This window comes from Podarcis cretensis (genome assembly GCF_951804945.1).
Source record: "Podarcis cretensis genome assembly, chromosome: 16".
Taxonomy (NCBI): domain Eukaryota; kingdom Metazoa; phylum Chordata; class Lepidosauria; order Squamata; family Lacertidae; genus Podarcis; species Podarcis cretensis.
Window position 1 is genome coordinate 5,197,963 of NC_137186.1, and position 13,008 is coordinate 5,210,970.

At 49.0% G+C, this 13,008-nt stretch overlaps 1 protein-coding gene across 2 annotated transcripts in view; it reads right to left on the reverse strand.

Moving 5' to 3' along the window:
• LOC307205510 (unconventional myosin-Ie-like) overlaps nt 1–13,008 on the reverse strand; it is a 48,266-nt gene that overhangs the window by 14,208 nt on the left and 21,050 nt on the right. For both annotated transcript variants that reach the window (XM_079957952.1, XM_079957953.1), the window contains exons 6-17: nt 12,427–12,516; nt 9,953–10,084; nt 8,756–8,890; nt 7,677–7,809; nt 7,122–7,318; nt 6,443–6,523; nt 5,833–5,919; nt 4,869–4,955; nt 2,743–2,910; nt 1,462–1,547; nt 1,052–1,133; nt 649–755 (exon numbers count right to left, since the gene is read on the reverse strand). In XM_079957952.1, the coding sequence (XP_079814078.1) occupies nt 649–755; nt 1,052–1,133; nt 1,462–1,547; nt 2,743–2,910; nt 4,869–4,955; nt 5,833–5,919; nt 6,443–6,523; nt 7,122–7,318; nt 7,677–7,809; nt 8,756–8,890; nt 9,953–10,084; nt 12,427–12,516 (1,385 nt within the window). The remainder of the gene's footprint in view (nt 1–648; nt 756–1,051; nt 1,134–1,461; nt 1,548–2,742; nt 2,911–4,868; nt 4,956–5,832; nt 5,920–6,442; nt 6,524–7,121; nt 7,319–7,676; nt 7,810–8,755; nt 8,891–9,952; nt 10,085–12,426; nt 12,517–13,008) is intronic.

A 13,008-nucleotide genomic window follows, 5' to 3' on the forward strand; every position in this document is an offset into this window, starting at 1 on the left:
GAGGTCCAGCTCCAAGGGCCTTCAGGTGGTTCCCTCCTTGCGAGAAGTGAGGTTACAGGGAACCAGGCAGAGGGCCTTCTCAGTGATGGCACCCGCCCTGTGGAACACCGTCCCAGCAGATGTCAAGGAAATAAACAACTATCTGACTTTTAGAAGACATCTGAAGGCAGCCCTGTTTAGGGAAGTTTTTAATGTTTGATGTTTTATCACTTTATTATTATTAATAATAATAATATTCTGTTGGGACCGCCAAGAGTGGCTGGGGAAACCCAGCCAGATGGGAGGGGTAGAAATAATAAATTATTATTACTTATCAGTTTAGGGGGCATTAAATATCCCTTTTATCACACCACTGTCCTTGTTATTATGGCAGTTTAAGCAGGGAACTGGGAACCTGAGCAGCTCTGCAGATGTTGGTGAGCCGCAAGTCCCATCATCACCCCTGAACTGCCTGGAATCCAAGACTCCTCAAATTTAATTAAATCCCTTTTAAAAACCATCCTTGCCTGCAGCTACACTGATTATTCTTCATGTGTCATTTTGGAGGGGTTGTACTGTCTCCCCTCATTCCCCCTCTTCATCTCTAGAACTGGAACTGATTTGAAGACCCCCACCCCATCAGCCCCATGTGCCCCACAGCTGCCCCACCTGCTCTCCTCCCAGTCGCGGGGTCTCTTGGTCTCGTTCGGCTTGATGCATCTGATGTACTGCGGAGTGCATTTCATCAACGTGCTGACCAGGTCGTTGGCTTGTCTCTTTAATATTTTCCCAGGAGGGGAGGAGGAGAAAAGAAAAGAAAATGTTTTGTCACAGCACAAAAGGAAAAGGGATGGGGAGGAGGGAGGAAAAATTAAGCAAGCAATAAGGACAGGGGATGTGGAGCCAATGCTTGCTTCCTTTCTGTTCCCTTTCCTGCTGCAGTTTGACATAGCAGCTGCTGCATAATTGTATTTCTTAAAGCAGAGAATCCTAGCCCTTATGGATATATAAAGACACACACACACACAGACACACTTTCCTTGTCTCCGCATGCGCTGCCAAGCCACACTACCTTGATCTTGCTGCCAGCCGTGGTGGGACGCCCTTTCTTCTCTGCGTTGAGGTTTTCAGGAAAGAGATCTCGGATGAATGGGCTTTGGACAACAAGAAAAAAAAAACATTAAGGACCATCATTTCCCTTGTAGGAAATGTCTCACATGGCCCCAAAGAAAGGTACCACTTTCGAACACCGTCTCCTGACATCGTTTAAATCTTCCCATTTTACAGATGGGGAAGACTGAGGATCGCCCAGGAGACATTTAACTCAGCTGGGATTCAAACCTGCAGCTTCCAGGTGTGAAACGCCATCTGGAAGGGACATGCTAGCAGGGCGGAGATGAGTTCCAGGAAGGAATTTTTGTTGCAAGGGGGCTGGAGGTTTACTTTCGAGGGGCACCTTCCTCTACGCCCTGCCCCACTCACATCTCACTGCTCTGCATCAGCTCAATGAGGTCCGTAAAGAGTACATCGCGGTTCCGTTCGCAAAAGCCGTTCACGTCGTACGAGACCTATAGCACGCGGGAAGAAAGAGGCTTAGGTTGCTGGACTTTGCAGTTACATGCAGATTCCTGGGGGGGGGGGTGTCCCCTGCCCGCCCTCCACAATGCTGAACTGAACCAGACGGACCAGGACTCAGGAGGCAGCAGCTTCCCATCCTCCTGATTTATTCAGAACCATGAGGACCAGGATCTTGCTTTCCTTTTAGCAGAAGGGCAGACAAAACTCAGTGGTTAGTGCAGCTGTTTGGCATGCAGAAGGTCCCATTTCAACCCCTGACGGCATCTCCAGACAGGGCCGGGAGAGACTCCCTGCTTGTTGCATGACTTAGTGGCAGTGACAGCCACCAACGGCCTGCCTTTCCCTTCCTTTAAATTTTCCGAAATTGTTTGTGATTCAGTATACCTGCGGGTCAAGGGACGCGGGCGGCACTGTAGGTTAAACCACAGAGCCTAGGGCTTGCCGATCGGAAGGTCAGCGGTTCGAATCCCTGTGACGGGGTGAGCTCCCGTTGCTCGGTCCCTGCTCCTGCCAACCTAGCAGTTCGAAAGCATGTCGAAGTGCAAGTAGATAAATAGGTACCACTCCGGCGGGAAGGTAAACGGTGTTTCCGTGCACTGCTCTGGTTCGCCAGAAGCAGCTTAGTCATGCTGGCCTCATGACCCGGAAGCTGTACGCCGGCTCTCTCGGCCAATAAAGCGAAATGAGCGCTGAAACCCCAGAGTCGGCCTTTAGTGGTGTTATAAAGGCTACCCACAGGTGTAAAGCTAAAGGGACCCCTGGCCATTAGGTCCAGTCATGGCCGACTCTGGGGTTGCTTTGCTCATCTCACTTTACCAGTAGTCCAAGCGAGAGATATGCACCACTCTGGCGAGACAGTCTGCGGGCAGGGAGGGTCTCATCCTGCGTACCAGATGGCGCTGGTAGACAGCTGCCCTGGACACAGAATTAACCTGTGCCTCCATGGACAGCTGTGAGTCCAAAACGACTCCCAGGCTGCGCACCTGGTCCTTCAGGGGCCCAGTTACCCCATTCAGGACCAGGGAGTCCTCCACACCCGGCCGCCCCCTGTCCCCCAAGAACAGTACTTCTGTCTTGTCAGGATTCAACCTCTATTCAAAAAAGATGCACAGTTCCGTGGATGAGGGAGGTGGGGAGACCCACCCACTGCTTCCCTCTCAGATTCCCCTCCTAGGGGGCACTGACCTTCCCGGCATAATGGTGGATGACGAAGCCCTGGTTCCAACTGTTGAAGTGGGGGTGGGTCCCCAGGGCCGTCTGGAGCTTCTGCAAGAGGGTGTGGTCGGCCCCCTCGCCCTTGGCGTGCATCGTGGCGCAGACGTCGTCCAGGATGCTCATCAGCCCTGGAGGATTCTGGGAGTGGGCGCAGCAATGCGTGGGGGGGGGGGTTAAAGAGGAGGGGAAGAGAAAATAAATAAATAAGAGGAGGCTAGGAGCTGAATTAATTGGGATGGGAGATTGTTTTCATTTGTGCATATATGCATATTAGATATATCATTATTATTGAACAATTATTAACGATTAGTATAATTATATCATAATATAACATAATATTGATATCATCAGTAGTATTGATATCTTCTTGTTGCATTTGTATTTCCCCTTCCCCCTCCAAAAAGCTCAAGGTGCCGAGTGCGAACTTCTCCCTCTCCGTTTTATCCTCACAACAACCCTGCGAGGGAGGGCAACCGACCCAAAGTCCCCTCAGTGGGGCCTCACGTGGCTGATATCCAATGAAGCCGAACGTTGGGAGATTTGGGACAAATAAAAGAAAGGACTTTAATAATAATAATAATAATAATAAATTTTATTTATACCCTGCCCTCCCCAGCCAAGACTGGGCTCAGGGCAGCTAACACCAAATATAAAAACAATTGATTAGAATACAGCTTAAAAAACAAAATTAAAACACAACATTAAAACATTAAAATGCAGCCTCATTTCAGTGGAACTCAACCAAAAACTTTTTGACTTTGTCGTGCGGTGCAGAGTTAATCTGTGGAACTCTCTGCTGCAGGAGGCAACGACGGCCACCAAATTGGATGTACTCTATACAAGCACCCCTTTTGCTTGGATACCTGTTTGGTCAATTGGATGGCATACATATCGATCTGTATTTGTAAACTAAGATGGATGTATTGATGCTTATTCTACTGCTAAGCTGTCAGGCTTGTTTTTCCTCTGGTGTTTTCTTCCCTATTCCACCCCCCCCCCGAGTAAACTTGCGCCCCCAAAAGAATATAACAGGAGCCACTCTGCACCCTTGCCCAGCGACAACTCCCAGGGTTCTTTGAGGGGAGAGGCGACAGTTCAGGCAGGTATGAACCCCGGGACGCAGGAGGTGGTGAGGCTCCTCCTTCAACTTTTAATAAATAATAATAATAAAGTCTTATTTATATCCTGCCCTTACCAGCCGAAGCCGGGCTCAGAGCGGCTAACAACAGTAAAAGTAACACAGTTTACATAAAATCACAAACAATTAATTGAAATACATTCTAAAATCAATTCAGAATCAAATCAATTCAGAATCAAATTCATGGCAACCATTGGGCTAGAGTTCTGTGAAGATTGCCAAAGGCGAGAGGGAGTCAGACTGTGCCTTGGCCAAAAGGCCAGGCGGAACAGCTCCATCTTGCAGGCTCTGCGGAAAGATATCAAGTCCCGCAGGGCCCAGTCTCTTGGGACAGAGTGTTCCACCAGATCAGGGCCACAGCCGAAAAAGCCCTGGCTCTGGTCGAGGCCAGCCTAACCTCCCTGTGCCCTGGGATCTCCAAGATGTTTTTATTTGAAGACTGTAAGGTCCTCCGTGGGACATACCAGGAGAGGCGGTCCCATAGGTACGAGGGTCCTAGGCTGTATAGGGCTTTAAAGGTTAAAACCAGCACCTTAAACCTGATCCTGTACTCCACCGGGAGCCAGTGCAGCTGGTATAGCACCGGGTGAATGTGATCCCGCAGTGAGGACCCCGTAAGGAGTCTCGCCACGGCATTCTGCACCCGCTGGAGTTTCTGGGTCAGTCTCAAGGGCAGCCCCACGTAGAGCGAGTTACAATAATCCAGTCTGGAGGTGACCGTCACGTGGATCACAGTGGCTACGTCAGGGCGAGAGAGGTAAGGAGCCAACTGCTTAGCTTGGCGGAGATGAAAAAATGCCGCCTTTGTTATAGCTACAATCTGCGCCTCCATGGAAAGGGAGGTGTCGAAGATTACACCCAAACTCCTAACGGATGTTGCTGGCACTAATTGTGCCCGCGCAAGAGATGGGAGTTGCCCCCCCCATCCCAATATCGTCCCAATATTTTCCCCACTCACCACTTTGTTCTCGATGAGGTCACACACAACTTTGTTGTTGAAGTAATCGATGGCGTTCCAGCGGATGCCCTCCTGGACGTATTCCTCCTGTGGGTCCGAAGAGGGGGATTGTGGGAGGGGAGAAGAGGAACAGGGAAAGGGATAGAACAAATGAGCAGCTGGACAATGGGCTAAACTTGCACAACACACACAAACTCTCTCTCTCTCTTTCCATCAGCACTAAACTGCTCCTGGGACCATGTGCGAATGACATCACGGACACTGGCCAATAGGCACTATCTACAGTAGGGATGGGACATGGGTGGCGCTGTGGGTTAAACCACAGAGCCTAGGACTTGCCAATCAGAAGGTCGGCGGTTCGAATCCCCGTGACGGGGTGAGCTCCCGTTGCTCAGTCCCTGCTCCTGCCAACCTAGCAGTTCGAAAGCATGTTAAAGTGCAAGTAGATAAATAGGTACCACTCTAGCGGGAAGGCATTTCCGTGCGCTGCTCTGGTTCGCCAGAAGCGGATTAGTCATGCTGGCCACATGATTCAGAAGCTGTATGCCGGCTCCCTCGGCCTATAGAGCGAGATGAGCGCCGCAACCCCAGAGTTGGTCACGACTGGACCTAATGTTCAGGGGTCCCTTTGCCTTTACCTACAGTAGAGATGGTCCTCCAGATTCTGCCAAACTACAACTCCCATCATCCCCACACTGGCTGGCACTGATGGAAGGTGGAGGACGACAACATCTGTCAATGATCGCCGCAATGTGGACATTCCTTGTAGGGCATATAACAGTCATCTGGAAATGAGTCGCTATGCAACACTGAAAAATGAGCCACAGGACCCACTCAAAAGAACCCACAATCTATTTAAGGGGGGGGGTGATCCAATCAATTAAGGAGATCTCTTGTCTGTTTCACTTCCTATGCCAAATGAACACCAACTGGCTAGGAAAACACAACCGCCGGTCTCTCTCACCTGTTCGGCCTTCAGCGTCAGCTCGATGAAAATCTGCTGCAGCTTCTCGTTCACAAAGTTGATGCAAAACTGTTCGAATCCATTTTTCTGCAGCGAGGAAGAAAGAAGGGGCTGTCAGGAAGAACTCGAGAGTCGCAGGAGGGGAAGTCGGAGATTTGGGTTGCAGCAGGGGGACAGAAATGTTGGGCATCGCTGCCCTGACCTCAGCTTCTTAACCCTCCACCAACGAGACTCAGTTGGAACAATCCCTGGGTCTCTGCGCCTGTCTCCAGCTTGTAGAAAAAATGTGCATCAATATGCATATATATTATTTAGTTATTATATTTGCTGGTTCCTTTCCTGGGGGGAAATAGGCAGCCAGGAAGGCAGAGCAGTTTCTTAAGCAGAATCCTCTGAAAATAATGGTGGGTGCAAAGCATTGTAATGTATTTTTAATCTTTGTTGGAAGCCGCCCAGAGTGGCTGGGGAAACCCAGCCAGATGGGCGGGGTACAAATAAAATATTATTATTATTATTATTATTATTATTATTATTATTATTATTATTATTATTGGAGGATGGCTGTGCCCCACGTTTCAGGGGAATCTGCTATTTCCTTTTTTTATATTACCTGGAAGATCTCAAAGCCGTAGATATCCAGAACCCCTATGCTGTATTCCTGGCGGTCTTTCTGTATGGCCTTGTTGACAGCCTGAGAGCAAATAAGAGCAGCGGACAGAAGGGAAGAGGGAGAAGGAGGCAGATCTCATGAAATAAGCCAAGTTTTCACAATCAAATCTAAATAACCAGGACTTAGCATGCAGGAGTCCTCTGCTTGCAGCATCAGCGACCTACAGAGAGTTGTGTTTTGCAGTTACGGAGCAGTTACTTCCGTGTTTCGCCGCTTGCGCATGCACAGATGGTCAAAATGACATCAGCGCATGTGCGGAAGCAGCAAATTGTGACCTGCGCATGCGCGGACACGGGTTGCGTTTGCTTCTGGATGCGAACGGGGCTCCGGAATGGATCCTGTTCGCATCCAGAGGCACCACTGTATGTGCTCTTAGTCTTATTTCTCAACTCAGTCTCACTCCAACGTCAAATGCTCGCATAGATAGCGAACCTTTACTGTATTTTTTGAACATATGTTTTACCGCATGTTTGGACAGAAGTCAAATCGCCATAGGCTGGAGACCCAGGTGACAAATGCGGTCACCTGAGTGGGTCTTTGGAAAAGGCCATTCTCAAAATGTCCACCCACCCACCCACCCACCTCCATGTCCTGTTGGATGCCCAGCCCTGAAACTCACGTCCACCAGGAAGTCGAAGAGGCGGGCGTAGAGGGCCTTGGAGAGGGCGTCCCGGGTGAAGCTGGCCTGCTCCACGTTCAGCGTCACGTCAATCACCTCCTGCTGCCCGCCCCACTTGCTGTCCATTTTCCGACTGGTCAGCTTCTCCTTGAGGCGTTGCTGGTCGATGGCCAAGAGGTACGATGGGAAAGCCAGGACTGGGGGAGAGAGGGGACTTGGCTGCCATGGTTGTTTTCTGGCCAGATTTGCGGCACACATTTAGAGCACTGCCACCCTGCTTTAGACAGTCGCGGCTCCCCCACGAAGAACCCTGGGAACTGTAGTTTGCTAAGAGTGCTGGGGCTGCTCGTTCCCCTCAGGGAAATCTGGGAATTGTAGCTCTGTGAGGGGGAAAGCACTCTTAACAAAAGACAGTTGTTGGTTTCTTTTCCTAAGGAAGTCACAAGTGTTGAAACCAGCGCCCCCTACTGTTGGACTCCCTTGCCTTCTACCCTACCGGTCCCAAGGGGAACCAGCCGCCGCTGAAACCCCTCAGCTGCCAGCCCCACAACTCACAGTCCTCGCTCTCCACCATGGCGTAATTGCCCGACTCCCGGAAAGTGATGTTGCCCAGGTGCAGGATTCCGGCCACGATCTGGAGCACCAAGGCTTGCTCTTCCCCCGAGAGGCCCACCACATCCATGGCTGTCTGGAGACGGGAGGGAGAGAAAGAGATGCCGTTGCAGTGGGGTTGGGCTAGATGGCATTTAGGGTCCCCTTGCGACTCCGCAATTCTGTGAAAAGGAGTCCATACCAAAGGGGAACCTCTAAAGAAGAAAAACGGGGACCAGGTGACTTGTCAAAATTCTGGGCTATGTGTCTCTGGTCATGTGCCAATTCCCGTTCCTTCAGGGGAATACACATGCAAATTGTTCTCCCCCCTTGAGGAAAAAAATATTCTCTTGGCTGTATTTTCATTAATTTAACTGGTTTGTGCTTTGAAAAATTGTGCTCTGCATTTCCTCCATGGAGCTCAGTGTACTACTATATGCAGTGCCAGATTCACGTATAAGCTAAACAAACTATAACTTAGGGCTCCGCTCTCTTGGGCCCCCCCAAAAAAAATTAAAGGAAAAAATAACTGCCCCCACCCTGCTCTGCCCCTGGGTCTAGGTCCCCTGAAACTCTTGCCCTCTAAATGGACTGACCACAGTTTCTTGAGCGCTCAGCAGGGAAATGGCCTGGATTCTAGCTGAGTGACCTCCATTAGGGCAGGAGAAAACGCACAAATCATCAAACACAGCAAGCACAGAACTGGCCCCCTAATACTTATTCCATCTTGCAAGAAATCGATCCTTTAGTGTGGCAGCATCCACACTATGGAACTCCTTGCCTCTTGAAATCAGGCCTTCACTGACCTCTTTTCGGCACCGGCTAGAAACAATTTTGTTCAGGCCACTCTATCCAGACCCATGTCGACATGTGTTTTGATCTGGTTTGGAGCAGCTTTAAATAATCTTTCAGATGTTTTAAATAGTTGTTTTTAACGGATAATATTTTCTGCTTTGAAGGGCTCCCCCCCCCCCACTTTACAAACAAGAGGGCTATAAATTTTATAAAATGAGGATGATTATTTAAAAGCCTTGGTTTCATACCAATGTCTCCTGAAATTCTTGGTGGTCGTTGATGTCTTCCACTTTGTAAGCTGCTGACTGGTTGAGGTAGTAGTAATAATCTGGAGTGGTGATACCCAAATTTTCTCGCTGCTCTGCACTGGCTCCTTCCAGCAGCTGCAGTGAGGAGGGGAAGGGACAGGGGAAAGGTAATTAATAAACAAAATAAGACTGTATCTGTGCAAAACGTGTTAAGAGCTCAAGAAACCTTTCAACTCTGCAAACCCTTTACAACAACCTTATAACGTAGAACAGCACAAATGTCTTAAGAGTTCAAAAAATGATACATAATGAAATGAAAAGGATGCTTAAAATAATGTTCATTTTAAAAAAAACAAAACAGAAGCTTTTCTCTTGGGAATTATAGGGACAGAACCACTGTATAGAAGCTTATTCATGTACGCTACTACAGCGACAAAAATGTTACTTGCCCAAAAATGGAAAGAGGAAGAAGTCCCGGGAAACGAAGAATGGATACAAAAACTTATGGAACATGCAGAAATGGCGGAACTTACCGGAAGAATAAGAGATCAAGCTAACAATTTTTTTTAAAGAATGGAAATGGTTTATTGAATATTTACAGATAAATTGTAAACAGACAACAACACTGGCAGGATTCTTGTAATAACCTGAGGTTTCATAAGAGTATATACTTAAAGTAGATGAACAAATGAACAAATTAAGTTAATTTGGATATGCAGAAGATATTAAAAATAAACTTAAGGAACCGCAGAAAGAGGGGGAAGGAAGTCAAGTTTCGAAATGTCAAAATGATTGCAAAACCAGTGAAACATATAAATCTGAAAAGTATAAATAAAAATAAAATTGAAAAAGAGTTCAAAGAACTCTGCAAACCTCCAGCGGCATTGTACGGTGGAACAGTGGCATTGTTTGTCCCCCTTTTCTAGCGTAACTTTTCCCTTTTCTTGCGAGGAATCCTATTCGGAATAAGGGGATTTCCCTTAAAAAAAGGGAAGCGTTGACAGCTATGTTTTCCAGGATAAACCGCTTGAGGCCACGAAGCAGAGCTGGCAAGGGGGGTGGCTCGGTGATGCCATTGAGGCCACCAAGTGCCACCCCTTGGGGGTGCCAGTTTTAGCTCTGAAGGACACCAAAACACACACACAAACACACCCCTCTGGCCTCTTCCCATAAGATAATTTGGGCCGGATCCATCACCTGATAGTAGATATGGAAGCTCCTCTCTCCTGGGTTCTGGCTGACGACACGAGACTTCTCCAGCAGGAAGTTGGAGATCTTGCCTCCGTCGGGCTCCCCGCCCCGGCTGAACTGGATCTCAAAATACTTGCCCTGGGGGGCAAACAGGAAGGGGACTCCGTTAGAATTATGCTTCCCGAGTCCCCGCAACCCCCCAATCATTGTTGAATTGGCAAACAAAATAAATCCGGCTAAGAGGTCACCAACCTTTTCTTAGACCTCTGAGTCATAGGGGTATTTGAGTGAGTGCTGTGGGCACCCACCCACCCAATTGCTTCTGTTCCCCCCTGACTTAGTACCCACCCACTGAGAGACGCCACACTCCTGTCCTTCTCTGTTTCAAAAGATCTGGGTCGAGGAATTCGCCTCGGAAAGATCATAGAGGGGAGAGAGAAAATGGGGCAGAGTGCCCCTTCCCCCCACTTCCTCCTTCCATTCCGTGAAATTTTCGCATGATGAATCCGGCCTCATCTCCTCCCAACCAAGGGAGCAATGAGAGTGTGTTGGGAGCAAAGGGAGCTTTGTGGCTCCCAGGAAACACCCACCGGCACCACGCTGGTGACTCCCGCCATGCTGAAATGGGTTCATTCGACTCATTTTAAACCCAGTTAGAAGTTTGTAGGGGATTTAAAGCAGAATACCAGGGCACCTTCTCAATATGCCTGAAGGAGCATCTTCACCCCATCATTCTGCCCGGACACTGAGGTCCAGCACTGAGGGCCTTCTAGGGGTTCCCTCCCTGCAAGAAGCCAAGTTACAGGGAACCAGGCAGAGGGCCTCCTTGGTGGTGGCACCCGCCCTGTGGAACGCCCTCCCATCAGATGTCAAGGCAGTAAACAACTATCTGACTTTAATAAGACATCTGAAGGCAGCCCTGTTCAGGGAAGTTTTTAATGTTTGATGTTTTATCACTTTATTATTATTATTAATAATATTCTGTTGGGAGCCGCCAAGAGTGGCTGGGGAAACCCAACCAGATGGGCAGGGTATAAATAATAAATTATCATTTCTTATCAGTGTAGGGGGGATTAAGTATCCCTTTTATCACACCACTGTCCTTGTTATTATGGCAGTTTAAGCAGGGAACTCTCCAGATGTTGGTGAACAACAAATTCCATCCTCACCCCTGACAGACTAGCTGGAGATGATGGAAGTCAGAGTCCTATCTTGGGAGGCCCACAGATATTCCTTACCTCTGGGTTAAAGGGTGACCTTTTCTCTTATATGCTAATAATAATAATAATAATAATAATTTATTTTTATACCCCGCCCATCTGGCTGGGCTTCCCCAGCCACTCCGGGCGGCTTCCAACAAAATATTAAAATACAATAATGCATCAAACATTAAAAGCTTCCCTAAAGAGGGCTGCCTTCAGATGTCTTCTAAAAGTCTGGTCGTTGTCTTTCTATTTGACATCTGGTGGGAGGGCGTTCCACAGGGCGGGTGCCACCACCAAGAAGGCCCTCTGCCTGGTTCCCTGTAACTTGGCTTCTTGCAGGGAGGGAACCGCCAGAAGGCCCTCGGAGCTGGACCTCAGTGGCAGGTAGAACGATGGGGGTGGAGACGCTCCTTCAGATTTTTAAATTTATAAACTGCTCACATTATAAATTATCACAAGTGGTGTAGGAAAAAAGGAGGTATAAAGGACACACAGACAATCATGCAGAGAAAATAACACCAAAAGAAGACAATACGTCGACGACAATTTAAAGTATCAGTCAGAAAAGACATCGGGGAGTAAAAAGGTGTCAAACATGCATCTGAAAGGAAGGGATGGTTGGCGAATGTATTTTATCTCAAATAGTGACTAACTAAAGGGGTCACAGGTGGCGCTGTGGGTTAAAGCCTCAGCGCCTAGGGCTTGCCGATTGAAAGGTCGGCGGTTCGAATCCCTGCGGCGGGGTGCGCTCCCGCTGCTCGGTCCCAGCGCCTTCCAACCTAGCAGTTCGAAAGCACCTCCGGGTGCAAGTAGATAAATAGGGACCGCTTACCAGTGGGAAGGTAAACGGCGTTTCCGTGTGCGGCTCTGGCTCGCCAGAGCAGCGATGTCACGCTGGCCACGTGACCCGGAAGTGTCTCCGGACAGCGCTGGCCCCTGGCCTCTTAAGTGAGATGGGCGCACAACCCCAGAGTCTGTCAAGACTGGCCCGTACGGGCAGGGGTACCTTTACCTTTACCTTTACCGTAAAGGGGTCACTAAAATAAGATAAGACTGTGTGTAAGCCACAATTCCTTCTATTCTTACTGGGTGCCTAAAAATTCAGCTTCCCCAGAATGCCCATTTGTGTTTTGCTTTTGCGTTCCGCTTTTGAAACGACACTGCCGAGTTTCTAGGCCTCATGGAGTCGGTGTCAGCGGCCAGGAAAGCCAAACCTCCCAGTGAGAGCCCACATATCACAAACAGATCTCCAGTCTCGGCTTCGCAGACACTTACAAATCGGCTCGAGTTGTTGTTCCGAACCGTCTTGGCGTTCCCGAATGCCTCCAGGAGAGGGTTGGATTTCAGGATGATTTCCTTCACGTGCTGAGGTAGAAATGGGGTTGGGGGCGGTTAAATCTGGTACAGCTCCTTTGCTTACAATTGCCTGAGACACGCAAGAGCCCCCTCTCAATTAACATCATAGAACCATAGACTTTGGAAGGGACCCTAAGAGGCATCTAGTCCAACTCACTAAAATGCAGGAATCTCAACTAAAGCATCCATGTCAGGAGTGCGTGCAGGAGCCAGGCCCTGTGACCAGTAGGGCTTCGCAGGACTGGGGCCTTCCTAAGTTTGTTCTGGAGAGGCAAGGCGCAGTGAGGCTGATTGGTAAATCACAGCACCTGGTGGCAAGAGCTGGGAAGGGATATAAGGTCAGCATTTCCCTTCGGCTCTTTGCCACAGCAACACGTTTCCTGCCTTGCTGCGTTTGGCTTTTGGATTTCTGACCCTCGGGCCCTTGACTTCATGACTCCCTGCTTCTCAACCCCTGGACCCTGGCCTTCGTGACTCCATGCTTCTCGACCCTCGGACGCT